Source organism: Eschscholzia californica, unplaced genomic scaffold (genome assembly GCF_041429995.1).
Source record: "Eschscholzia californica isolate CP2 unplaced genomic scaffold, dmEscCali1.0.p SCAF_2, whole genome shotgun sequence".
Lineage (NCBI taxonomy): Eukaryota > Viridiplantae > Streptophyta > Magnoliopsida > Ranunculales > Papaveraceae > Eschscholzia > Eschscholzia californica.
The window spans coordinates 22,199,369-22,223,781 of NW_028238309.1; the positions used below are offsets into that span (position 1 = coordinate 22,199,369).

At 37.5% G+C, this 24,413-nt stretch overlaps 2 protein-coding genes across 2 annotated transcripts; one reads left to right on the forward strand and one right to left on the reverse strand.

Annotated features, from left to right (window-relative positions):
- Positions 1-677: 677 nt before the first annotated feature.
- Positions 678-11,531, forward strand: LOC147556922 (uncharacterized). Its single transcript, XM_086663427.1, has 4 exons — positions 678-1,446; positions 9,519-10,564; positions 10,659-10,749; positions 10,856-11,531. Exons 1-2 carry the CDS (start codon positions 838-840, stop codon positions 9,543-9,545), a joined length of 636 nt encoding a protein of 211 aa, XP_086519553.1. The 5' UTR covers positions 678-837; the 3' UTR covers positions 9,546-10,564; positions 10,659-10,749; positions 10,856-11,531.
- Positions 11,532-16,437: 4,906 nt separating this feature from the next.
- On the reverse strand, positions 16,438-19,067 carry LOC147556923 (Serine/threonine-protein kinase WNK (With No Lysine)-like protein). The gene is made up of 7 exons (XM_086657919.1): positions 18,758-19,067; positions 18,545-18,595; positions 18,301-18,429; positions 18,075-18,180; positions 17,948-17,989; positions 17,775-17,831; positions 16,438-17,305 (listed from the first exon to the last, which is right to left on the reverse strand). The coding sequence occupies exons 1-7, from the start codon at positions 18,886-18,888 to the stop codon at positions 16,532-16,534; spliced, it is 1,290 nt and encodes a 429-aa protein (XP_086514045.1). The 5' UTR covers positions 18,889-19,067; the 3' UTR covers positions 16,438-16,531.
- Between the last annotated feature and the right edge of the window lie 5,346 nt (positions 19,068-24,413).

Below are 24,413 nucleotides of genomic sequence, written 5' to 3' on the forward strand. Positions count from 1 at the left end.
CTGATTATTATTGATTCTGATGACGAGATTGAACAGAAAAGAGGTGATGTTGGTAGCTGCTCCGGTACCGGCCATGGAGTTGGTGATGATAGTGTGGTTGCTTCATGTGATGAAAGAGTTGGTATTGGTGTGGGTTTGGAAGAATTTTCAGAAGTAGTGGAACAAAAAAATGTTCAATTGAAAATAGTGGTCCACAATCTTCAGGGGGCGAATAGGAGGTGATACATCGTCGACATCAACAGATTCATCATCGACATCAATAGATTCATCATCGACATCAAAAGATTCATCCGATTCAGAAGTTAGACAACCAGATATTAACCAGAATGAACGAGATTTTGGTGATCAGCAAATCGAAATTGATCAACCAGATATAGATTTTGGGGAAGACACAGAAATTGATCGAATGGAGGAAGACATAGGTGGTGATACTGAAGTTGATCAAATGGATGAAGATTTTGGGGGGGGGGGGGTTCAAACGGGAATTGATCAAATGGATCAAGATTTAGGTGGTCAAACAGAAATTGATCCAATTGAGAAAGAGATTGGGGTTCGAACAAATTAAAACCAAGTGGAGGAGGATTTAGGGGGTCAAACAGGAATTGATCCCATTGAGAAAGAGATTGGGGTACGAAGAGAATCAAACCAAGTAGAGGAAGATTTAGGGGGTCAAATAGGAATTGATCAAAGCCAGGAAGAGGTTAGGGGAGAAACCGGAAGAAGCCAAATGATAGAAGATGTAGGGGCCAAACAGGAAATGACACTAACTGGGCTAACTTTGATTGTGATCAGTTTATGTTTACTGATGTCGATACATGAAGATCGATACTAAGACAGATGGTGGGGGGAGAAGAGGTCATAGTAGAAAGAACTGAAGGAGAAGGTAAAGATCATCCTACTGAAGAAGAGGAGGAAAATAACTTAGATGAGAATGTTGATCCTGAAGAAGGTTATCAGAGTATGGATTCATCGAAGGATGAAGATGGAGATGATAAATACGACTCAAGATTCGATGAGTATTCAGATTTTGTTGAAGAGACTCCGAATATGTACATGGCAGAGGAGGCAGGGGTCGAAAGAGAAGTTGAGGAGCAACAACTGGTGGCAGGCATGATATGGCCAACCATTCATGAGGCAAGATCATTCATCAGGTCATATGCCATCTCTCATCATTTCACATTCAAACAAGTGAAGAATGAGAAGAAGAGGTTGAAGTACAGGTGTAAGGAACCGAGTTGTGAGTGGAGTGTTTACATTGGTCTTATGAGTGATGGCGACAGTTATAGGGTTGGGAAGAAATGTAATTTTGTGCATACTTGTGCCGCAGATGCTGAAGATAAAAATCCAATGGCCAATTCTCAGTGGATAGCACATGGTCTGTTAGAGCAATTTATACCAAACCAATACATGACGGTTGATGCTATAATTGAAGGAGTTGAAGGAGATGTCCTTCGACCAAGGTGACAATGCGAACAATTTGTCGGATAGGACAATTGATGTGGAAGATCATCAAGTCCGATTGATTTAGGGATCGTAGAGTTGTAGCTAGAGACCAACTACGATCGTCGAATTACGAAGTAATTCGCGGCTAACTTCGATCGGATCCTACAACGGGTTACACATAAGAGTGACAAATTGATCTAGGATATGACTAGTGGGAGTGAGATATAATCATGGTAGTGTCCCATAAACATATCTCATAGGCCTAAAAGGGAATTAGGCAAAGATAGTACAAAAAGGCCAAAAACAGGGTTTTTGGGCCTAGACCGGTTCGGGTACTTCTAGGACTCGGATTGGGCTTAATTTTGGAGGGTTAGTTGCTGATATAATAAACATTATATCTGCCAATTTTCGTGGTGTTTGGGCACCTCCTCCTTAGGGAATTGAGAAAATACCAATAGTTGCTATTTTCGACTATTTCCCTAAATCTTATTCTAAAGGGTGTTTTAGGAAACCTAAAAGGAGGTGGATTCTTATTAGGGTTCTATATAAACACTCTTAGGTCAGAGAATAAGGTGTGGAATTTCTCTCTAAGCTTTCTTACTCTACCACATCAAGTAGAGAGGAGAAAGTGAGCTAATTCCCATTAACTATCAATCTAGTCAAAGAAGGTGTTCTTCTATCCAACCACCATTGGTGTGCTAGCTATACAACAAGGTGGGAGATCAAATTTATTGCTCGTGTCCCAAGTAGAGGAGCTACAATTGAAGCTCTTGGTCTTCTTCAATCAATTCAACTAGTTCGAGGGAAAAGCGATTAAGGTAATCTACTATCTCCATTAGATTAATTACTAGTTTTGCATGTGATCCTGGGAATACTAGTGTAGACATTAGATGTCATATTTCCGCTATAAACACTAGTAGAAGGGTGTAAATCCCTACAGTGGCGTCAGAGCCTCTTGCCATTAACTAGTTTTTGCTAAGAATCGAACTAATTCATATGCTTAATAGTTTGAAAATTGAGTTTATAAAAGTATTTTAAAAAGATGTTTTTAAAAGTATTTTAAACTCATAATTTGATGGGATTCAATAAATTTTCAAATTGAGAATCAAATTGATGATTAAAAGTGTTTTAAAAGACTCAATTTCATTGAATTTCAAACTAATCCATGCTTGATTATGTTGATAGTTATATTTAAAAAGGTTTTAAACATAAAATTTGATTAATTATGAATTGGATTCAAAGATTTTTCAAATTGATTTCAAAATTGTTCTTTGAAAAATTTCAAAAACCTAGATTTTGATCCAAAATTGGTTTGATTAAGAGTTGTTTTTTAAATTTTGGAAACTTTTGAAAAACAAAGATTTGGAATTTTAGAAGTGTTCTAAAAAGAGTAGTTTTGAGTTTGGGAAACTCTCAAAACAAATTTGGAAAAATTTAAAAAGTTTCTAAAAGTTTTGAAAAATTTTAGAAGTGTTCTAAAAGGAATTTCAAAAATTTAAGAAAAGTTTTAAAATTGGAAAATAGCAACTTAAAGTTGAATAAGAAAAAAAAATATATATTTTTTCTTTTTGGAAACTAGGGTTTTGAAAAACCCTAGTGTCCGGCCAGGAAGCTTCCTGGCCGGACCAGAAGCTCCTGGATGTGTCCTCTGGACGCGTCCAGAGCAGCTGCTGAGACGCGTCTTGAAGACGCGACCAGCAGCTGCGACAGAAGCTTCTGGACGCGTCTTGAAGACGCGTCCAGAGCAGCTACTAAGGACACGTCTTGAAGACGCGACCAGCAGCTGCGAAGGAGCTTCCTGGACGCGTCTAGGACGCGTCCAGAGCACTCGACCAGACGCGTCTTGGAGACGCGTCTGGGAGGTTCTGGGTGTCTCGGACTAGTCCGAGACACCTAGTGCTGGTCCGGTCCAGTACCAGACACGTCTAGAACGCGTCTGGTACATGGACTAGCGTCCTGGCTCCGGCCAGGACGAGACCAGGCCTTGATAGGCCTCGGCCAGGACATGCCGGCCCTATGGGCCGTGCTATGTCCGGACCTTGTCCGAGCCCTTTTTGGGCTTGGGCCGGGACTTGTCTAGGACTTGTCCCGGGCTTTTTCGAGGCTTTTCGGACCACGAAAAGGGACCATCATTCGAGTGGGAGTTTTTGCCAAAAAATTTTTCCGATTCCAACCAAATAATTCCAAAATCAATCCGGGCCATCCAAGAGCCCAAAACGGATTTCACTTTAAATTGATTTATGAAATCATTAAGAATCGAACCAATATTTTTTCCGAAATTGACCCGGGCTTTCTCGAGCCCAAAACGGAGTTTTTCTAAAAGATGATTTTAATCATAAAACATAAAACCGGAAAGCACCATTAGTTGAATTCTTCGAATTTAGACTTAAGGTCCGCAATGTGACATGTGATGTCAACAAAAGTATCTCCCAAGATAATCATGCATATATAATTCTTAGCCTTGATATATTATATGATTGCATGTGATGTGAATGCGGGAAACTAGTATGGCCATAGATTTATTTCCTTGTTCTTGTTTTAAGCACGGATGGGTGCATGCTTTGTAATTAATTTTAATTTCAAGTTTATACGATCTGCGAATCGTTAGAGTCTTGTAATTAGAGTTTAGGGTCTATGAGTCCATTGAAGAAACTCGAGGATGAAATCCAAAGGCGAGTGGGAGAAATCAATGGAGGTTCAAAGATGGCGATCCAAGACGAACCAAAAGGCGAAACAAGAAGAAAACCAAGGGAGATTAGATCTTCTAGGTTAGGGGCCATACTAGGATCCATGTCTGCTTGATTTACTTTCTCGCGCGCATTTACTTACTTATTTACGCTTTATGTCGTGGATGTTAGTTAGGCTAAATAGTTCACTATAACAAACGCCAGACTAGCGTAAAAGTCCCCAAAAGTAATCTTGAGTAATCGCCTATCCAGATTAAGACACTCGTTGCACCCTTGTTCGAGGAAGGTGGGTCGGCCTTCGCAGAGTACCTCCTCTACCTTGGGACAATGCGGGTAGGCCTATAGAAGAGGCCTACACGTCTAAATGGTTCTACTCAACGAGATCAGCAAGAGAGTCTTGGATACTCGAGGCAAAAGGATAGATTAGTCATTCATTAATGAAATCTATCAACCAAGAGTCATAAGGTATGATCAGTGAAGTAGTTCACTCACCCGGAACGACGGAGTCAAAGGGTAGGGCCTTCGTCCGCTTTACTTCGAAGAACTGGGGTCTTGGAATTACTTATTCAATCGGGGACGATTTTTATTGAATAATGTGGGAAAACTAATGTTTTTCAAAAACGATAACGAGTTTTAAAACTTTGCCATTACTTTATGTAGTTTTAAAGATGACACAAGGAAACATGTTCGACCTTGGAACGTACCTAAGGAAGGTGTTAAACGAAAACATCCATGAAGGAAGGAATCGGGAGATACTTCAAATATTGGATGGAGAGTTTAAAAACAAGCTAAATGTCTCAGACTATCCATTTTCAAAATTGGATTTTTTGACTGCTAAGGAAACAGAGCATCAAGAGGATGATCAAAAGAGGGCAGAACCAGAATCAATGACTTCTCGGTTGTTATCAGCCATGGAGGCTACTCTTAACGAGAAACCTCTGAACATGGAAGTCCCCTCCATCACTCCGAAAACTGAGGATTCAATCCGAAACAAAACGAGAGTGGAGAGGTTTGATGCAACCAGTAAATTATTGCGTCTGTGCCTCGAAAAAGGAAAACAAGTAGGTCCTCATGTTCGGCAAATGATAGAACTCTTTGCTAAACTAGAAGAGCTGGGTTCTCCTGTTAGCCAATCGGCTGCTAATGACATGATCCTCTATTTACTTCATGAAGGGTTCAATCTATTTAAGATGGAATATGCGATGAATGGATGGAACAAGCCTTTAAAGGAACTTGATGCAATGCTTCAGGCAGCAGAACGACTAACAATGGACTTGGAGCCAAAGAATAAGATTCTTGTGGCTCAAGAGAACAAGAGGCAGAAGAAGAAACCCGCGTTAAAAGGAAAAGGCAAACGTATTGCTAAACCTCAAAACAAAGGTATTCAATCTACGTCAAGATGTTTCTACTGCAGTAGCATAGGCCACTGGAAAAGAAACTGCCCTAAGTTCTTGGAGGACAAAAAGAATGGAACAGTAGCTTCCAATTCAGGTATAAACAGTTAACTTATCAAATACTGTAAAATTCCCAAATTATGGTATGTAATACCTAAAATTGCCCTTTCATTGTGAATGTACAGGCGCAGCTGGGAACTGAGTATTTGGCTAAGGAAGACAAGATCCAAGAGGGAGCAGAAGCCTCGACTGCTAAGGATGCTGAAAGGGATCGAAGTCTACTTTAGTCACTATTCTAGATTAATCGTTTTTCTAGTTTTTTAACATCATCTCTGTACTAAGTATTATGGAGAATCAATAAAGAATTTTATTTCTAAATTGAGATGTTAATAAGTGCTAAGTTTAACAAACTATACCAAAAGATTCTAAACTTGGTCAAAAACCTATAAGATAGGTTCATCCCAATCGAAAGGGATGAGGACAACAAGTCCACTATAACCAAAACATGAATCAAACTGACAAGAAAGAAAGCCTTGAGTCAAAAACAGAGATTGATCTTCAAACGTACTTCTAACCTATCCATATTTGGAGTGTCCAAAAGGATTAAGATGAAGAACACGAATCAAACTCTATCCTCCAAAATCCATTTAGTCTAGACATAGCTTCTCACAAAACTACCAAAATTCCGTCTAACAGCTAAGCTTGTAAAAGCATTACAAAACTAGCTAATATCTGACGCAATTTCTTTTAAAAGAAATTTGGGCTTCTTCCATAACTAATCAAGAGAACAAAGTGTTTGTTGCTCATGATAGTATTCTTCTAATAATTAGCACACCTAGTAGTCTGGGAGAAAACACTAATTATTAAAAGAATAAGTGGGAGAAAAGTACAAGTCGATTTAATTCGATCATGAGAAAAATCATGGAGGGTCATGAAGAACAATCATGAAACTTGTACAAGTCGATTAAATTCGACCAAGAGCAACAAACTGCGGCTCCTCGGAAAAGGAAAGGTTAAAGACATGATCTAATAAACCCACCGCACAAAAGCGAATGTCATTCGCCGGAGAACTCTCAAAACAAGTGAAAGTGTCTCTAAAGGAATATCTCAAAGTAGTTGAGAAAATTCCAAATTGTTGTTCAAAAGCCCTAAAAGGTCAAATCTCAAAGACACAGAAAATAAAGGTTTTTTCTGAAGAGATAAAAGACCTGCGCAGAAACGGAAACTGACTCTAGATTTTGGCTAGAAGCCAAAATCATCGTGGAATCCATATCTCGTCAAGACATGAAGCTTGATAATTTAAGTCAACAAAAGACCTAAATTGGTTTTCCAAAATAGAAACTGAGAAGGATGGAAACATTCGTGTTTCCCGAAACGAGACAAGAAGAATAAAGATTCTTCCAATCAAGTTATGTCCACAAGCATGCTTCAGAAATCTATCGATGGATTAAAAGCACGCAAGAGTTAGAATCTTCGATTCAAAAGGCAATCAGAGAAATTTGATTCCTGGAGAATGAAGAAAATCTTGAATCACGAGTTTCAAGAAGGTAAGTGGGAGTAAACAAACCTTCCGGGTCCGTATGCAGAGTACATACAAAAGATTGAGTACGACATAAGGTGTTGTATAACAGTAACGAACTGACTCAATAAAGGACCACACACAAAAGGATAAAATGCCATTTTGGGCATCTGAAGATCTATAAGCATAGATCAAAAGGATGATAGGATTAGAGAGACTCAGTACGCTGAGATGCTTGAAATCCGAAACAGAAAATCTAAGACTCGGAAAGTCTAAAAGAATTTCGACCCAAAAACTCATGACAGAGGGCGTTGCAAAACTCGGAGTCTAAAAGACACCGATGAGCTAGCACGCATGAGAGAGACATTTATGTTCGAAAACATAAAGTCAATCATGTTGGACATGATTAGCATTTAAACATCCGAATTCGGATTGGAAAACCGAAACACTACTTAGTACATCCTAGAAGGCTAAAGGATGAAGTAGTACAAAGTTGAACATGTCATCGTAGCAAACTTCCAGACATGGAAGGAAAGTAGGCTAAAAGTGTTTTAAGCCGGGAACTGTTGCAAATACTACACAAATAATTAAAGGCCTTAACTCTAGTAAAGATTACTAGATATTATCAAGGTTGAAGATAGTAATCTTCAAATTAATTGATAATAAACAAAGTTTAAAACCGACTACCACGGTGGTCAAACTAAACTGTCACCTTAGACATAGTATGAGATTCATACACAGTCTAAGGCATGAGGTATAATTTTAAACCTCGACAAGTAAAACTGAGTGGGTAAAAGGAGTTTTACGGAAGAGGCTCAGATTTACAACTCTCGTTATCAGAAATAATAAGAATTATTTCACCAGTCGTCTAAACTTGGTTTAGTGTTTAAACGACAGTCCATCGATAATAAAACGTTCCGAATAGGTTTGTCAGATACGTGATCTGATGAATGAAACCCTATTAAGTAAACTTGGAATAATTATTATCAAAAATCCCTGGTCCAGGTCATTGCATGGACAACAATGACTCACGAAGACTAGCACGGGAGTCGATGGGATGGCGCAGTTTCATGGGCTATATGAATAGTATATTCTATTCGACTACGTGGGTGTGTAAAAGGTTTATACATTGGATAACCCTCAAATGAGAAGTACATCACTCGTGATGAACGTCAATACTTCTCATAAAGACAATTGGAGAGATTCCTCAAAACATGAGTGCTCCACTCATCTTATGTAAGGAATGCCCGACTTTGGTTCCGTTAAACGCCGCGCCGTAAAAGGAGGTTATAAAGACGGATACTGGGAAGGACAGGATAGACATGAAGTTAAGTGGGAGCGCAAGAATGGATTGTGTCACCCTAATCACATTAGGTACAAAGTGTCTCAAGGCCACTTGATGAGTAGCAACTGAAAATGCGTGGCCGCGCTCAAACGGATTAAAGTTAATAGTTTGTCTTTTACAGTTGTACTCGGATATCAAGAAAGTCTGAATGACGTGACGTATCAGATGGGATACTAAATTGACACGGGAATCGAGGCATTGCACTTGTTCTAAGTCCAAGTGGGAGTCTGAAGGAGTTGAAGGAGATGTCCTTCGACCAAGGTGACAATGCGAACAATTTGTCGGATAGGACAATTGATGTGGAAGATCATCAAGTCCGATTGATTTAGGGATCGTAGAGTTGTAGCTAGAGACCAACTACGATCGTCGAATTACGAAGTAATTCGCGGCTAACTTCGATCGGATCCTACAACGGGTTACACATAAGAGTGACAAATTGATCTAGGATATGACTAGTGGGAGTGAGATATAATCATGGGAGTGTCCCATAAACATATCTCATAGGCCTAAAAGGGAATTAGGCAAAGATAGTACAAAAAGGCCAAAAACAGGGTTTTTGGGCCTAGACCGGTTCGGGTACTTCTAGGACTCGGATTGGGCTGAATTTTGGAGGGTTAGTTTCTGATATAATAAACATTATATCTGCCAATTTTCGTGGTGTTTGGGCACCTCCTCCTTAGGGAATTGAGAAAATACCAATAGTTGCTATTTTCGACTATTTCCCCAAATCTTATTCTAAAGGGTGTTTTAGGAAACCTAAAAGGAGGTGGATTCTTATTAGGGTTCTATATAAACACTCTTAGGGCAGAGAATAAGGTTTGGAATTTCTCTCTAAGCTTTCTTACTCTACCACATCAAGTAGAGAGGAGAAAGTGAGCTAATTCCCATTAACTATCAATCTAGTCAAAGAAGAAGGTGTTCTTCTATCCAACCACCATTGGTGTGCTAGCTATACAACAAGGTGGGAGATCAAATTGATTGCTCGTGTCCCAAGTAGAGGAGCTACACTTGAAGCTCTTGGTCTTCTTCAATCAATTCAACTAGTTCGAGGGAAAAGCGATTAAGGTAATCTACTATCTCCATTAGATTAATTACTAGTTTTGCATGTGATCCTGGGAATACTAGTGTAGACATTAGATGTCATATTTCCGCTATAAACACTAGTAGAAGGGTGTAAATCCCTACAATAATGAAATGACTATCATCTCGCACTACAAATGGCAAAACAGATACTTCTATTTAACCTAGGTAGCATTGCAACTATTTCAAGGGATGACAACAGTGGAAAATTCACAGGTATGTGTGTCTCTTTCAAATCAAGTATTGATGGGTTTTTGAGTGGGTGTAGACCAGTATTAGGTCTTGATGGTTGGTTTTTGAATGATAAATATGTTGGTATATGCTTGTCTATCATGTCTCTTGATGCTTGTAATGGGCTTTTTCCAATAGTCATATACATCTGTCGAAATGAGTGTAAGGAAACCTGGACTAGGTTCCTTGAGACTGTTGGAGGTCATCTACAGAGGCACCCTCAACTTCCTACCCTTATTTCAGACTTGTATTTGGTCCTTGTAGGCAAAGGTATTGTTTCAGAAATAGTACAAAAATTTCAAGAGGGTCCACCCTCTGCACCTTGAAGAGTTGGCTTTGAATGCAGGCAAATCATATACTAGGAGTGAGTTTGATAGGTGGATGTCTGTATTGGAGAGTACAAGCTTTGTGGAAAAACAGTGGCTTATGAGAGAAGACCCGAGTACACGGGCAAGATCTCATTTTGATGTAGCTGCTAAGTGGAACATATCACCAACAATTTCTCCGAGAACTTCAACGGTCAAATATTGAAGTTCAGAGACAAACCTTTGTGCAAGATGATTGAAATGGACTGGATGATGGTCATGTCATCTATTTATAACCGTAAGATGAAGGCTAAGGGATGGAAACAGGATGGCTTAGTATCAAAAGTGGATAAAGAGTTGACAAAAAGGAAGGAGAGCATTAGGCACTACATTGTATCACCATCTGACCCAACTCTTTGGAATGTTTCTATTCATAATGGACTTAAGTGGCAAGTAGATCTGAACTTGAAGACTTGCACTTGTTGTGCATGACAGGTCTCTGCTTTGCCATGTGTGCATGCACTGGCTGTTATAGTGCCTAGGCGAGAAGATCTGACCAAGTAAGGTTTATTTTCCCTATTGGCCCCCTTTTTTTATGTTGAAATTTTGAACAAAGTTTGAACTTATACTACGTTATCTTCTGTTCATATATAGGTATTGCAGTCCTTTCTTCACTGTTGAAGCCTTCTCCAAAATGTATGACCATCGAGTTGTCCCAATTCCCGATGAATCAGTGTGGAGAGAGGTAAGCTTTTTCTTTTTGGCCCTTTTTCCTATTTAGCCCCCTTTCCTATTTAACCCCCTTTCACAACATATGCCTTATGCACTTTTCGTGTTTGACTTGGTTGTAGCCCCAATATGTTGTAAGACCTCCAGTACTTGCAAGACCACCAGGCCGACCAAGGAAAGAGAGAATGAGAGATCGGGATGAAGATGGCCGGTACATCTGCACAACTTGTGGTAACATAGGCCACAACAAGAAGAGTTTTAGAGGAACCCCACCACCGAATGCCCATGCTACTGCACCAAATGTATGGCCATCATCTTCAGGAGTTCGAACTCAGAGTCAGCAAGGAAGAGGCAGGAGAGCTGCTGGATGGGGTCAAAGAGGAGCTGGAAGGAAAAGGAGAGGGGGCAATTCAGGAGGTCGAACTTAGAGTCAGCAAGGAAATCAGCAAAGTGAGCAGACTCAACAAGGAAGTCAGCACAATGAGCAGACTCAACAAGGAAGTCAGCACAGTGAGCAGCAAAGTCAGGAGCAAAGTCAACATCAAAGTGGTGTAACCAGTCACCAAAGTGGTATAGTCGGTCAGCAAACTCAATCGCGGCCTTTCACTAGGCCAAGGTTAGTAATTCCTGGGAGGTCCGACACACCGCCCCTCTTCACCGAGCGAAGGGGTCGAGGAGGGCGACGCACAACCTACTTCAGTATGAGATGAGACCCAGGCGGCCTATGATAGTTTTTTAAAAGTCTTTTGATGTTGATTACTTACTTTGAACTTGGTATTTTGGGACATAGTGTTTTTACTGAGGCTTACTGTTTAGTTTGAACTTGGTATTTTGGATGTTTATGAATGCTCCACTTAGAACTTGGTATTTTGGATGTGTTTATGGATGTCGTTTGAACTTGGTAAATTGATATGTTTAAGATTGTTGTTTAGAACATTGTAACTTTTTTACCCCTTTTAGCATATGACCCACTTTTCCCATATGACCCCCCTTTTCCCATATCACCTCCTTCCTATGTGACACACTTACTCATCTGTCGACTCCAATTAGAACAAAGATAGACAAAATAAAATGTCATTCATATTGAAATTTGTTACAAAGATTATAGGTTACATAACATTCTTCTTCATAAAATCCTTACAGAACTCATCATAAGGATCTTCACTAGATACCATCTTACACTTTCCTTTGGGTGCTTCAACCTTTTCAATCCATTCCGAGACCCTATCGAATTTGTTGCAAGTACCACAAGAAAAGAATTTTGTCTCGTAATTTTTAGCCGTTAAGGAAGTTCGGATCCCCCTCCTACCTATGCAATGTGGTCTCGGACAAGGGGTATCGGACCATGGGCATTCCTTAGCCTATTGATCAAGCTGAGCACAGTTGAAGCAGTGTTTAGGCACATTTGAAGCACTTGAGCCATTTCTTAAAACTGATGAAGATTTTGAGATACTTGATCCAATTTTTACTTCCTCCTTCGCCTCATCAAGCCACTGGAAGCTAGGGCATGTAATAAACTGGCAAGCTAGGTATTTTCGAACTTTACCTTCCCTGTTCCTCGCAGCAGAAACACATCGAATGCCTATACATTATGTAGCTTTGCAGGGATTGTAGATCCATGGACAATCTAACCCGTAATTTTTTAATCACAAATTTGACATATCTAGAGAGAGAAACGAAAACCATAGAAGTTTAAAGGGGGGAAATTGGGGGAAAATGAAGAAGAGAATAACCTAGAGAGAGATATCTTACCGTAACCGTATTTCGATGTTCATTGCCACCAGCCATGTCTTTGTTTTTTGATCTTCTCATGAACCAGTCGTTAATGGAGAGGAAGATGGATAACAGAAGTAAATAGAGGAGAGAGATTTAAATTTGTTGTTGGAAAAGATGAAGAAATAAATAGAGGTGAGAGGGTTAGATCTGGTGTTGGAAATGACAAAAAGAAAATCTTGGAAACATTTAATGGGGATTTGACATGAGCGTGGTTGTCAGCACGCCTCACAACACGGAAGGGCATTTGCGGTAAAAGAAAATTGGATTTCACGAACTTGTAACGTTAACGGCGAAAGGGGGCCATATGGGTATTTTTGCTAAAGTATGGGGCTAGGCAGGAAGCTGGTCACAAAGTTGGGGGTTATTTGGAAATAACCCATCTTTTGACTTAGTCCCACATGAAAAATTGATATAAATGAGAAGAATTAGAATCACGATATAGCTTCCCCATGGAGCCTATCTAGCCAACTAGCTTCTTTTTAACGTTGTCCCACATCTAAAATTAATGAAATAACTAAGAACTTGAGAATAATTAAATAGCCTACACACACGGAGATAAGTTAGCAAATTCCAGTAGGTCCCTTAGCTGGGCTCAATCGGGCTGCATTACGGTACGGGCGCGGGCGGGTAGTCGGCGCAAGGCTACCACCCGAGCCCGCCCATATTTTCCAAGCAGTACGACGTAGGTAATGGCCATCAGCAGGCATCGGGTCCCGATAATAAGAGCCGATCACGGGTACCCGTGGTGGGCGAATTCGGGCCCGCGGGCCTTTTTCCCATCTCTAGCCCCACTTACATGGACCTCTAGTATTCTCTTAAATCCTAAGGCAGACACGTTGTATTTGATCCATGACAGGACTTAGGCCCATAGGACGATGGTACCTTCCACCTCAGGTTTGGGCTTGAGTGGCAGACTCAAAGGAAGTGAATAAAATTGTTACGTGCAACGTTAAAGCTCCTGCTCTTGTGGGGCTTGTTGCTCCCATTCATGTTGTTTTCCCCCCAGGGTAACATTGGATTGGCTCCATCTCAGACTTCGTTCTTCCACGTCCTTAATATCCTTACCAAGATTAACAAGGACGTTGTTGAAATTATCACACCCGTTAAACTGATTAAGAAAGACGACGAGGTTGGCTTATGTGAGGCTGCTCCGATTTCAACAGTTTAGAATCCCACGATACATCTTCTTCCTATCACCAGATGTGAAGAAGAGGAGGGAAAAGAAAGAGGGCGGGAGAAGGGAGAGGGAGAGGAAGGAAGAAAGAGAAGTAATGGCGTTCAAATGATGGACAAAGGAGAAAATATTCGGAAAAGAAAATTAAAGGTTGTTGGCCATGGTCTTTGTCGGCGACCATTATCGGAGTAGAGAAAAATTGTGGAGTTGGGAGAAACAAATTGAAAAATAAAATAAAAAATCACAAAAAAGAAAAAAATTTGAATATTAATTGGTCAACTAATTTTTGACAAAAAAGTAATTAATGTATTTAACATCATAGAGAGTGGTTTTCCAACATATACACGAAAACGGGAAAGCCAATTTCCTTCATCATTAGATGTCAAAAGGCAGGGCCGTGTGGTGGGGGGTGCGGGCAGGGCGCCCGCACAGGGCCCCCCACCACCAAAGGGCCCATTTGTTTAAAAGGCATGAATTACTAATATATAAAAATAGATACCCAGCCAAAAAGGAAATAAATGCCAGCCATGCTGGTGATCCTGGTTAGTTTCCGCGCAAGGGACGCGGGTTCGACTCCCCATGTCACCAAACGTGACATTTCTTTTTCCTTCCTTTCTTGGTTAAGAAGAGTACTATTGTTAAATCGACCATTTGTTTTGCTCCGTTGCACCTTTTTCTTTTAACTATTTTATTATTTTAAATGCATTTTTTTGATTTTCTAAAGTGACTTCAAAAAATAGAAAGCAAAGAGCTTTTGATAAAATCATTATACAAAAGATACTATGTCCGAAAAATTACTTTTAGATTTTGGACTATACGTGTACTAAGATATTATTTTCTCTCTATTATTTTAAGTCAGATATGCTTGCTAACAACCTTCGTTCGCCCCTGGTCATGTTCGATAAGTTGCAAACTGAATATTTGATATGATTACGCGTTGAAATCCAAACATATTATGAAAGTTTAGAATATCATTACGTTACATGTAGTTATAAGTTTATAATTTAGAATAGAATAAAAAATATTTTTGTTCACAAGTGATAGTGGATTCTTAAATTAGATCATTCATAAAATTGATGTTACAAAATAATTCTTTTTTGCTATGACTATTTTTTCTCAAAATACTTTTGTAATTTATTGTATGAAAAATTCAGAATCAAATTTCGCACTGGGCCCCCGGATTTTCAGACACGGCGACAAAAGGAAATTAATGTATTTACCTTTAACTGACAATTAGGTGAACAGTTAAAATTAGGAGGCGAGTGGGGTAAACAAAAAACTTTGAAAAAAGAATCATTCTCCAAGTTGTGATCTCCCCATTGGCCCATTCTGAAAACCCATTTGTTAATTATATAATTAATTAAGAGATCTTAGTTATTATAAGTTTATCAAGTTGAGTATCACTGAAGGTTTCTAATAAATTTAGAGATAAATAATTGTTTATACCCTAAACAATACTCCACAAAGTATGTTCAAAGCTTTTCAGATTCAAGTTTAGTATGTGAAGAATAAAATTTAGTCAAATGTTTGAAAAATTCTTATTATTTTTATACTTTTTTTTTTTTTGATGAAATTTATTATTCTTATACTTAACATTGGGAACCTCACAGATCTTGTTAAAGATGATTAAACTACACAAATATTTATTTGGGAAGATTGAGATGGGTTTTATTCAGATTTGTTTTATCTTGTGTGGGGGAAATTCTTTTTCAAAGTTAAAATCATTTAGAGCATAAGATTTAAAAACAACCTCTAGTGAACCTAGGGATAACATTAAGATTTGGGTTAGGGAGATTTTATAGGGCCCTCTCATTTTTGTTAAAAGGCCTCCCCTCAATGATAATTTAGCAAGTAAAATGCTTCATGGGGAGGCCTTTTAACAAAATTGGGGAGGCCTTATAAAACTTCCCTTTGGGTTATAGTCTCTTCTTTTTGGAGAAAACTTTTACTACAAGCAACCTCACCCATATTTATCTACAAATACGGTAATAAGTCATTTTTTCTAGAGACTGTATTATTCGAAATCTAGTATCTCTAATTTTTTTTATAAGTCATTTACATGACATTTATACATCATTAATATAACATACAATACATCATGAATCATATCTACAAACAGATTAACGAGTTTTCTTCTTTTATTCTTCTATTCTTTTTTTCTTTTTCTCGGATATGTATGACTCAACATCAAGTCTCTCCAGTTCTTTTGATATTGGACTCCAGGGTTTCAGTTGAGATACATGAGGAGAGAGATTTGAGAGCGCGATTCGAGAGAAAAAGGAAAAAATGGGTCGGAAGTGGTGGCATAATATAGAAGAAGAAGCTGCAAAAACATTAAAGGTGTGTGGTATTTGGATAAACAAAAGGTTACAATTTTTTTTTTCACCTAAAAATTTGTATCCTGGAAAATTTCTTTGTTTCCCAAAACGTCGACCTTAAACAGAAAATAAATAAAAAAATAATATAAGCTATGGGTTCAATTCTCAAGAACCAGTGCTGAAATTTTCATGTAAATGTTCTTTGTTGTATTGAGAAATCAAAACCATGAAGAAGCATGCAAAAATATGTGGCATATTTAAAAACTGATCAGAATACTAAAGCTTGAACTTGAGTACTTGACTATAGGTTTTATCATTTATGTTCATTAATTATTTCAATCAACAAACAAGAAACAGCATGAAAAATAAAGAATTTGAGTCATATCAAAACACAACAAAAAATGAAGATAAAGTAAGATGGCACAAACTTAAAAGCTGACATCGAATACAAACAAGTAGATAAAAGGGAAGAAATTCGATTACATACAACATCAAACACATTACCTATAGTTTCATACAAGATTTTAATTTCATTCTAAGAATGTCTCCATTAGATCAGAGTAAATACTAGCTTCAGTGTTCCCATAGTCAACAGGATGGTGATCGAGCAAAGTAGAGGAAGATGGAGACACCATTCTTGCAGGTAAAGTAAAGCTCCTATTGAATTTCTTCTCTGTTTTTTTAACATTGTTAGTATGTCTCTCTAAGCTCAAATAATCACTAACATTTTCACAACCCCCATTATTGCTATGATGGTTAAGAGAATTCAAAGCTTCTGAAATAGTCTTAGATTCATCGATGTTACTAGAAAGATTGATACTTGAATTCGAATGCTTAGATCCAAGAAGTGGATGGTGGTGGTTTAATTTGTTTCCAGCTCCGTCTTGTCCTAATAGAAGTTTACCATTGTCTGAACGTCCACTTAGAGCATTAAAAATGGATAAACCATTAGGCCATTTTATATCGGATTCAGGATCGACTAACATATCTTCCATTTGAGCATTCGAAGAATTTGGACGAAGAAACATATGGGTTGCATCTTTGTTTTCTGGTAACCCTAATTGTCCTGTGGAGTTTTGAAAGTTCGGAGAGGCCGTAACAGAAGTAGCAGATGGAAGTGTTGCCCTTTGACTCCAACCGAAAATTGGAGGAGAAGGACGAATCAGAGAACTATGTTGCTGAATAGGTACTGATGAAGAATTCCAAGTTGATGAGAAGAGTTGAGATACATAAAATCCAGATTGATATCCAAGTGATTCAAAACTATGTCTCATTCTCAGGACAAAATGCAAATCTTCAGGTATCTGATAAAGGTTGAAATCGTGTTCTAATTAAATTCAAAACTCGAACGAAGAAATCAAATTAAGGCAAAATGCAAATCTTCAGGTATCTGATCAAAATTAAGACTTTCAATATATATATCGGGCTAGAATATGGGGCACAACTACACACCCGTTGGTCATTGTGGTCAAGCATGTCTCAAGGATACGTATATGTAGATTTTTTCATACACATAGATGTGCACACGATTCACATAAAAGATGTGAAATTGTAGATCCTTGTATAATTTTCGATGGTGTAGCAATTAAAAGAGCTATACATATACGCCCCTAACTTATAAGCACCACTTAGACATGCTCAAATGCATGTGATGAGTAAATGCCATATATTCTGACGATGTTATGTCATCATAATATCGTCAAGCGAAGGGATCTACCTAGCCCGTAGGGTACGCTTGAAACCTAGTATAGTAGTATATAGAAAGTAACTTACGATCTTGCACGAACCAAGTTGCAAAAGACCATGGCCAGCTTGAATGACAGCAATGGTCTGTTCAAGAAATCGATGAACATATTAGAAATAAAACTTAAATGACAAAGAATCAAACATAAATCTGTAAAGAACTTAAACCCACCATTTTAGGAGCTAAATGATTCTAATCTTACCTGAATACCAGAGTTAAACTGATCAGTCCACTCAGAAGGAATCTACAAAACCATAAAAACCAACTCATATAAAAACAAGAACATCATAAATCATGATTCATTTTGAGTAAATTTAGTAGTTTCATACAGCATCAAAAGAACTTTGCCAATAATTGGAGATATTAGGTTCAGATTCAGTAGGTTCTTTAAAAACCCATTTATGACATTTATCAGAAGCAACTTTCCCCATTAACCTATTTAAAAAAAAAATTAGAATCAATCAATAAAATTAAAATTAAAATCAAAGATAAGATTTAGGTTTCTTTTTAATATTAACAATTTGAAAATAAAATTAAGACCTACCAAGTACCCACCCTTCTCCATAATTATATAGTTGAATAGACATTTTACTGAAAGACTTTCTGACTGGATCTTCCCCATCAATTTCTTCCAAACATTCTGCAACTCTTCCACGGCAAAATCCATCTTCCCACATCAACATCCTACAAAAGATTCAAAACCCACTTAGAAAATCATATTGAGAACAAAACCCATGTCTTCAATTTTTTAGTTCCTCTGTTTTTGTAATGGTAAATGTAGAGAGAGAGAGAGACTTACAAGCTACCATTGTCATCGCCGATTTTACAACCATAACCACCTCTACTTCGTCTAGAATCAAGAGAAAAATGAAACCCATAATGATTATGAAGTAATAAAAGAGGAATATGAAATCAAGAAATGGAAGAGAATGAGTTCTAGTAGTGAAGATTAGATAGAAAGTGACAAAGTTTTAGAGAGAGAAAATAGAGTGGGTTTTAGAGTTTGACGTACGGGCGAGGTCGTATTGTCCAGAAGACGGAGTAAGTCCAGTCTGAGTTGAGGCAGACATTTGTAAGGGACTCATGAAGGGCAATCATCCCAACCGCTTCTTTTCTCCTATCTCTTGCTCCTGAGCCCACCATCTCTTCTCTCTCAAGAACACACTACTTCCTTTCTCTCTCTAAAGTTCACTTGTGTGAGTTTGTAAAATTGAGCTTTTCCCTTTTTATCTTCTCTAGCAACTACACACTTCCTCGGCAACGACAACAAATTAAAACACTTTCAATCTCTCTCTCTCTCTCTAACTCTAACACCTTCCCTCACCTTTTCTTTGTCGAAGTAATTATATTTAGGGTTTTTTGAGTTTACCCCCTCAAAATTAATTGATAATTGAGTTTACCCCCTTCAGTAATTGGTAATTGAGCTTACCCCCTTGAATTTAGATTTTTTGTCAAAACTACTAAGGATATGTTTAGTATGTGATAATAAAATCAGAAAGTAAATAATATATAAACAATATCAATCTTTTCTAATCATATTCCTGACCAAATCAAACAATAAAATGAGGTAGAATCCCTAATATGAATCATATTGAAGAATAATTGTTCTTGGTAGTGGCAATTATTTCACGTATGCCAAACATAGACTTTGTGTTTTTGTCACTAATAGTAAGTCTAAGGGGGTAAGCTCAATTACTCATTATTGAGGGGGGTAAACTCAATTACCAATGAGTGACGAGGGGGTAAATCCAAAAAACCCTTATATTTATATGGGTTAATTCTATTTTAGCCCCTTGAAGATGACCAACTCACTAAAATGCAACTCTGAAAGATGACCAACTCAATAAAATGACTCTCTAAACTACTTTTTGTCACACTTTCTCTTGATCATATTTTAGTTTCCAAATTTGCCCTTTGATAGTCTTTCATCGACTTTATATTTTGTCAATAATAGAGAGATAAAGCTACTTTCATCTTCTAACTCCTCATTTCATCATTATCTCCACCATCAACTTTTCATTTGTTTTTTGTTTCTTGATTTGGAAATATAGAATCCAGTTTGTTTTTTGGTTCTTTCAGGAATCCTATTCTAATAGAAAAAGTCTCTATAAAAGGGCCCCACTATAACAAATTAGTGCAGAAAATTTTAGTTATGTTTTATGTTCAACTACATCAAGCAGAAGATAGAAAAAAGAAAATTCTCAAGCTACCTATCTAGTCTAAAGAGAAGGAGTTCTCATCTTCACTGTTTAAGAAGGATCTAAATTTAAAGGCAGAAGATCAAGTTGATTACTTAGGTGTCTCAAGTAGAGGAACTGCACAAGTGAAGCTCTAGATCTTTGGTAGAAAGCAATCAGTTTAGTCTGAGGGAATGTGATTTAAGGTAAATCTCTACACTTCCCGTTCATATTTAGTTTTGACATGAGGTTCGAACAACCTAATGTTAGACGTATACGTCTGAGAGTCAGCTTAGAAAATTAGGAGAACCCATATTCCTACAACAGTAAGGGTGGGATTTTGGCCCGAAAATATGAGACTTGCTCATGGCCACGTCTGAAGGGTCTGCGGGCTCCCGTTGAGCAAGCAGGCCAAAACCCTCCTACTGGATAGACCCTAAGTCAACGAACGCCGACAAAAGATATCTACCCCCCATATCGCCTGCACATCCGCTTAGGTTGCCCGCTCGCCCATACCCCTTCATATTCTTCGTAATACACGTCTGCACACTTGCCCATATATTCGAACGAATATCAACCATTATTATATGTCTAGGGTTAATGGTTGCAACCAGATTTTGTGGGTTATCATCTATAACCCTCAAAATTAGAAGAAGACCAAACCCTTCAACTCTTTGCTTGTTCAACTCTCTTTCTTTCTTTTTCTCTTTCTCCGACTTTCTTTTCCTCTCTTTGTCGGTGTATCCTTAACCCCAAGACCTAAGTCCCAATTAAGCTTTAACCTTCAAGCTCCTTCAACCAAGTTTACCAAGCTTTCTTTCTTCGAAGCTTCTCTGTTTCTCTTGTTTGAGAAACCCTAAGTCCCTAATCGGCTAACCATGAAACCTAATAAATTTCAATAGAATCGAAGAATCTTTGTCCTATATTTGGTTTGTATTCAGATTGAATCGATTGAAAAGTTCTAAACCACTAGTTCTGTCTCAGACGCCCAAGCTAGTAAATGGTATGCTTCATGTCTAACTACTTTAGTGATCAGGTAAGGTCTTTCCCAAGTTGAAGCTAGTTTGATTAGAATTATGTTTCGAGCTCTAAATCTTCGAAGAAGAATAATTCGGTTTAGTTTGAGGGAAGCGAAATAAGGTATAATTTCTGCTTATTTTGACTCATTATTATGTATGTTCATATGATCCTTGAGTATCTAATGTTAGACGTTAAATGTCTGAGGTTCCGCTTAGAACGCTAGGATAAGATAAATCCTAACATTGAGTTAGGTATATATCTATTCACTCTTTTACTGGTCAAAAGACAAATTAGTTACTGAGTTTGAATAAATGAAGGTGAGATTAGAACTTAAAGGTATTCTGCGATAGGGTCATAACTAAGTACCAGCGACTGGTTAGGAGCAGGGGCGTGTTTGAGGGGGTGCGACCGGTGCGGTCGCACGCCCCCCTCCCAAACCACATAATTTTCTCAAAGAAATAGGGGCCCCTAAATGTCGAATTAAATATATTAATTTAGCAGTATTCAGTGAAACAAGATAGTGATATAGCTGAAGTGGTAATCCTCATGAACATTGAATATGAGGTCCCAGGTTCAATCCTCTCACTATTCATTTATTTGTTTATTTTATCATCTCATTATTATCTCAAACTGTTTCTAACAACAACTATTAGTTATGGTATTAAGTTATTGATAAACTATTACTTTAGTTTAGTTTGTATGTTTATGAAGTTGAAAACTTATTGTTCAATTCTTTTCATGAAAAGAGTGTTGTCAAATGTGTATGATTTTTGCATATAAGTATTTGAGAGGAAAAAATACACAACTATTCATCTGAGTTTTCTTATCGAACTTAGTTCATTTAGGATAATAACTAAATGTATAATGTGTGAAAAAAATTTACGTTTTGATATCATAGAGAAAGGGCCCAAAACATTTTTTTTGCATCGGGCTCCCAAATTTTCGGTCACACCACTGTTTAGGATTGTTTAGGAGCATGATATTTCTGTTTCTTAAATAAATATGCCCCTCCAAAAAGTAAAAAAATCGTGTCATGAAATGAACCCATGGTTGACACTTACGGGTTACCCTGTGGCAAAGTAACCTTTAGCTTATTTATTTATATACATACTAGGGTATATCCCGTGCCCTAGGGCACGGACACTTGTATCAATCAAATGTTACGAAATTTATTGTTACATTTTATTGAGAGAGAGAGAGATTTTTATTAGTTATTATTTTTTTTGTATTTTTTTTGTTTCTTTTCTCTTAAATAAGCTATTATTTTATTGAGAGAGAGAGCTTTTAATTTTTTTTTTAACCCTTGAAATTTATTTTGTTTCTTTTTTTCTTAGATTAGTTGTTTTATTTCTAAGAAAGAAATGATTATTGTTTTTTAAATAGGTAATTTTATTTCTACGAAGGACTATATCTTAAATTTTGAGAAGGGCTTCTAAACAATATGCTTTATTAAAAAAAATGTTTGTCCCAGTCATCGTTTTCCCTTTAGAAAGAAAGGATTATTGTTTTTTAAAAAGGTAACTTTATTTCTACGAAGGACTATATCTTAAATTTTGAAAAGGGTTCCTAGACAATATGCTTTATTAATAAAGGATGTTTGTCTCATTCATCGTTTTCTCTTCTGTTTTATATAATAGATATAATCATTCTATTAAAAATTCGTGACAATATTGAGCCACTCGTATTTGTAGAGTTATTTACAAGATTTTTTTGTGTAAGGCCTGAAAAATAGACCTTAATTGATAACAAACCATAAGTCTAATATTAACACATAATTCACCAAAAATTCAAAATTTTAATTTACCAAACAAACCATATCCAAATGACACCATATATGTATTAGACAAAACGTAAATAATCATACGCCTTTTACACTTCAATTTCATGCAACTTAAGTCTTTTTTTTTTTTTTTTGAACTAGCTTTGCATTAATTTATAAAAACGTTATTACAATATTTATCAACTAAAATACAAGGAACATTCTTCCACGTCTTGCTTTTGTTTCTTTTCCTTGCCCATTTCGCTAATTTGTCTGCATTCGAGTTGAGTTCTCTCCTTGTGTATTTGAATTGGACGCATCGAATTCTTTTCTACTTTCTCGAATTCTTCTGATGTGGATATGAGATTGCCAGCTAATTGTATGATGTTTGTTGTGAAGGTGTTTGATGAGATTGATGTTGTCACTTTCAATGATTATTGATTTATGATTCTTTGCTTTCGCCCATTCTAAACCGAATAAGATTGCCATGGCTTCACATTCTTCACTGTTTCTCGCTCTCGCTGATTTGACTTGCGCTGCTATAAATTTTGATTCTACATCATGAGCAATTAAACTGATTCCCGTATTGGATGTTACATTTAAGAACGATGCATCTACATTAATCTTAATAAAGTCATTGGTCGGAGGCTGCCATTTTTCTTTGGTTTTTTGGTTTTTTTTCTCGGGTTTTTTGTTATATTTCGGAAAGTTTTCTATCATTTTGATAATTTGATGGAGATCATTGATTTCATGTTGAAAACAGTGGTCACATCGTATTTTCCATAAGATCCATAGGATAGTAGTAAAGTGAATATTCTCTTTCGTATAACAAAGGTCAGGATTTTCTTCCCACGAGAAGATCCACTCCTCAATGGACGTGATATTCTCTGAGATGATATTGAATTTGAACCATATATTTTTTGCTATAGCACAGTGTAATAGAGCATGCTCAATAGATTCAGTGTCTATGCAATTTGGGCATTTAGTGTTGTTATCAATGTATTTACCAATTCTCTCTCTAACCGGGAGAGCTTTGTTACAAATTTTCCATATGAAGATTTGGATACGTGGAATGGTCGGGAGAGACCAGATGAACTTCCAGTTATGAGAGCTAGGATTCTGGGTGATATTATTGGTGCTTAAGTGATGGTACATAGATGCAACAGTGAATCTACCCGATTTGGTGAGCTTCCATTTGAGTTGATCTTTACCTTCGTTGTTCACCGGGATGGCTCTGATGAGGTTCTGAGTATTGGAATCAAAGTTGGCATTGAGTGCATCATTACTCCAATTGTTATTCGTGATAAGCTGAGCCACTTTAGTTAGATTGGAGTTGTTGTTGTTTATCAACGTTCCATTTATTTCAGGGATCCAGTTGTCAGACCATATATTAATATCATTACCTGAGTGTACCTCCCAAGTGGATAGATTTTCAATGATGTTGTAGTGTTTTCTTATATTTTTCCAGATCCAAGATTGATGTGCCTTTGCTGGGCCTGGGTTATCCGAGTTGGGAAAGTACTTAGCTTTGAGAAGTTTTGCCCACATAGCCTCCGTATTAGTTTTAAGTCTCCATGCCATCTTAGAGAGTAAAGCAGTATTGTCAAGTTCCGGTAGATGGATGCCCAGACCCCCCATGCTCTTCGGCAAGCAAATATATGACCAGGCTTTGGTGCATATACCCTTTGACTTACCCCACCAGAAGTTCCGTT

Bases quoted from the DNA above. Each gene is read 5' to 3' on its own strand.
- LOC147556922 (XM_086663427.1), top strand. From the start codon at position 838: ATGGTGGGGGGAGAAGAGGTCATAGTAGAAAGAACTGAAGGAGAAGGT. The intron at 1,447-9,518 runs GTCCTTCGACCA...ATACTAGTGTAG, and splicing joins TTGAAGGAGTTGAAGGAGAT to ACATTAGATGTCATATTTCC.
- LOC147556923 (XM_086657919.1), bottom strand. From the start codon at position 18,888: ATGGTGGGCTCAGGAGCAAGAGATAGGAGAAAAGAAGCGGTTGGGATG. The intron at 18,596-18,757 runs GTACGTCAAACT...TCTTGATTCTAG, and splicing joins TGGACAATACGACCTCGCCC to ACGAAGTAGAGGTGGTTATG. The intron at 18,430-18,544 runs GTAAGTCTCTCT...AATCTTTTGTAG, and splicing joins GGCGATGACAATGGTAGCTT to GATGTTGATGTGGGAAGATG.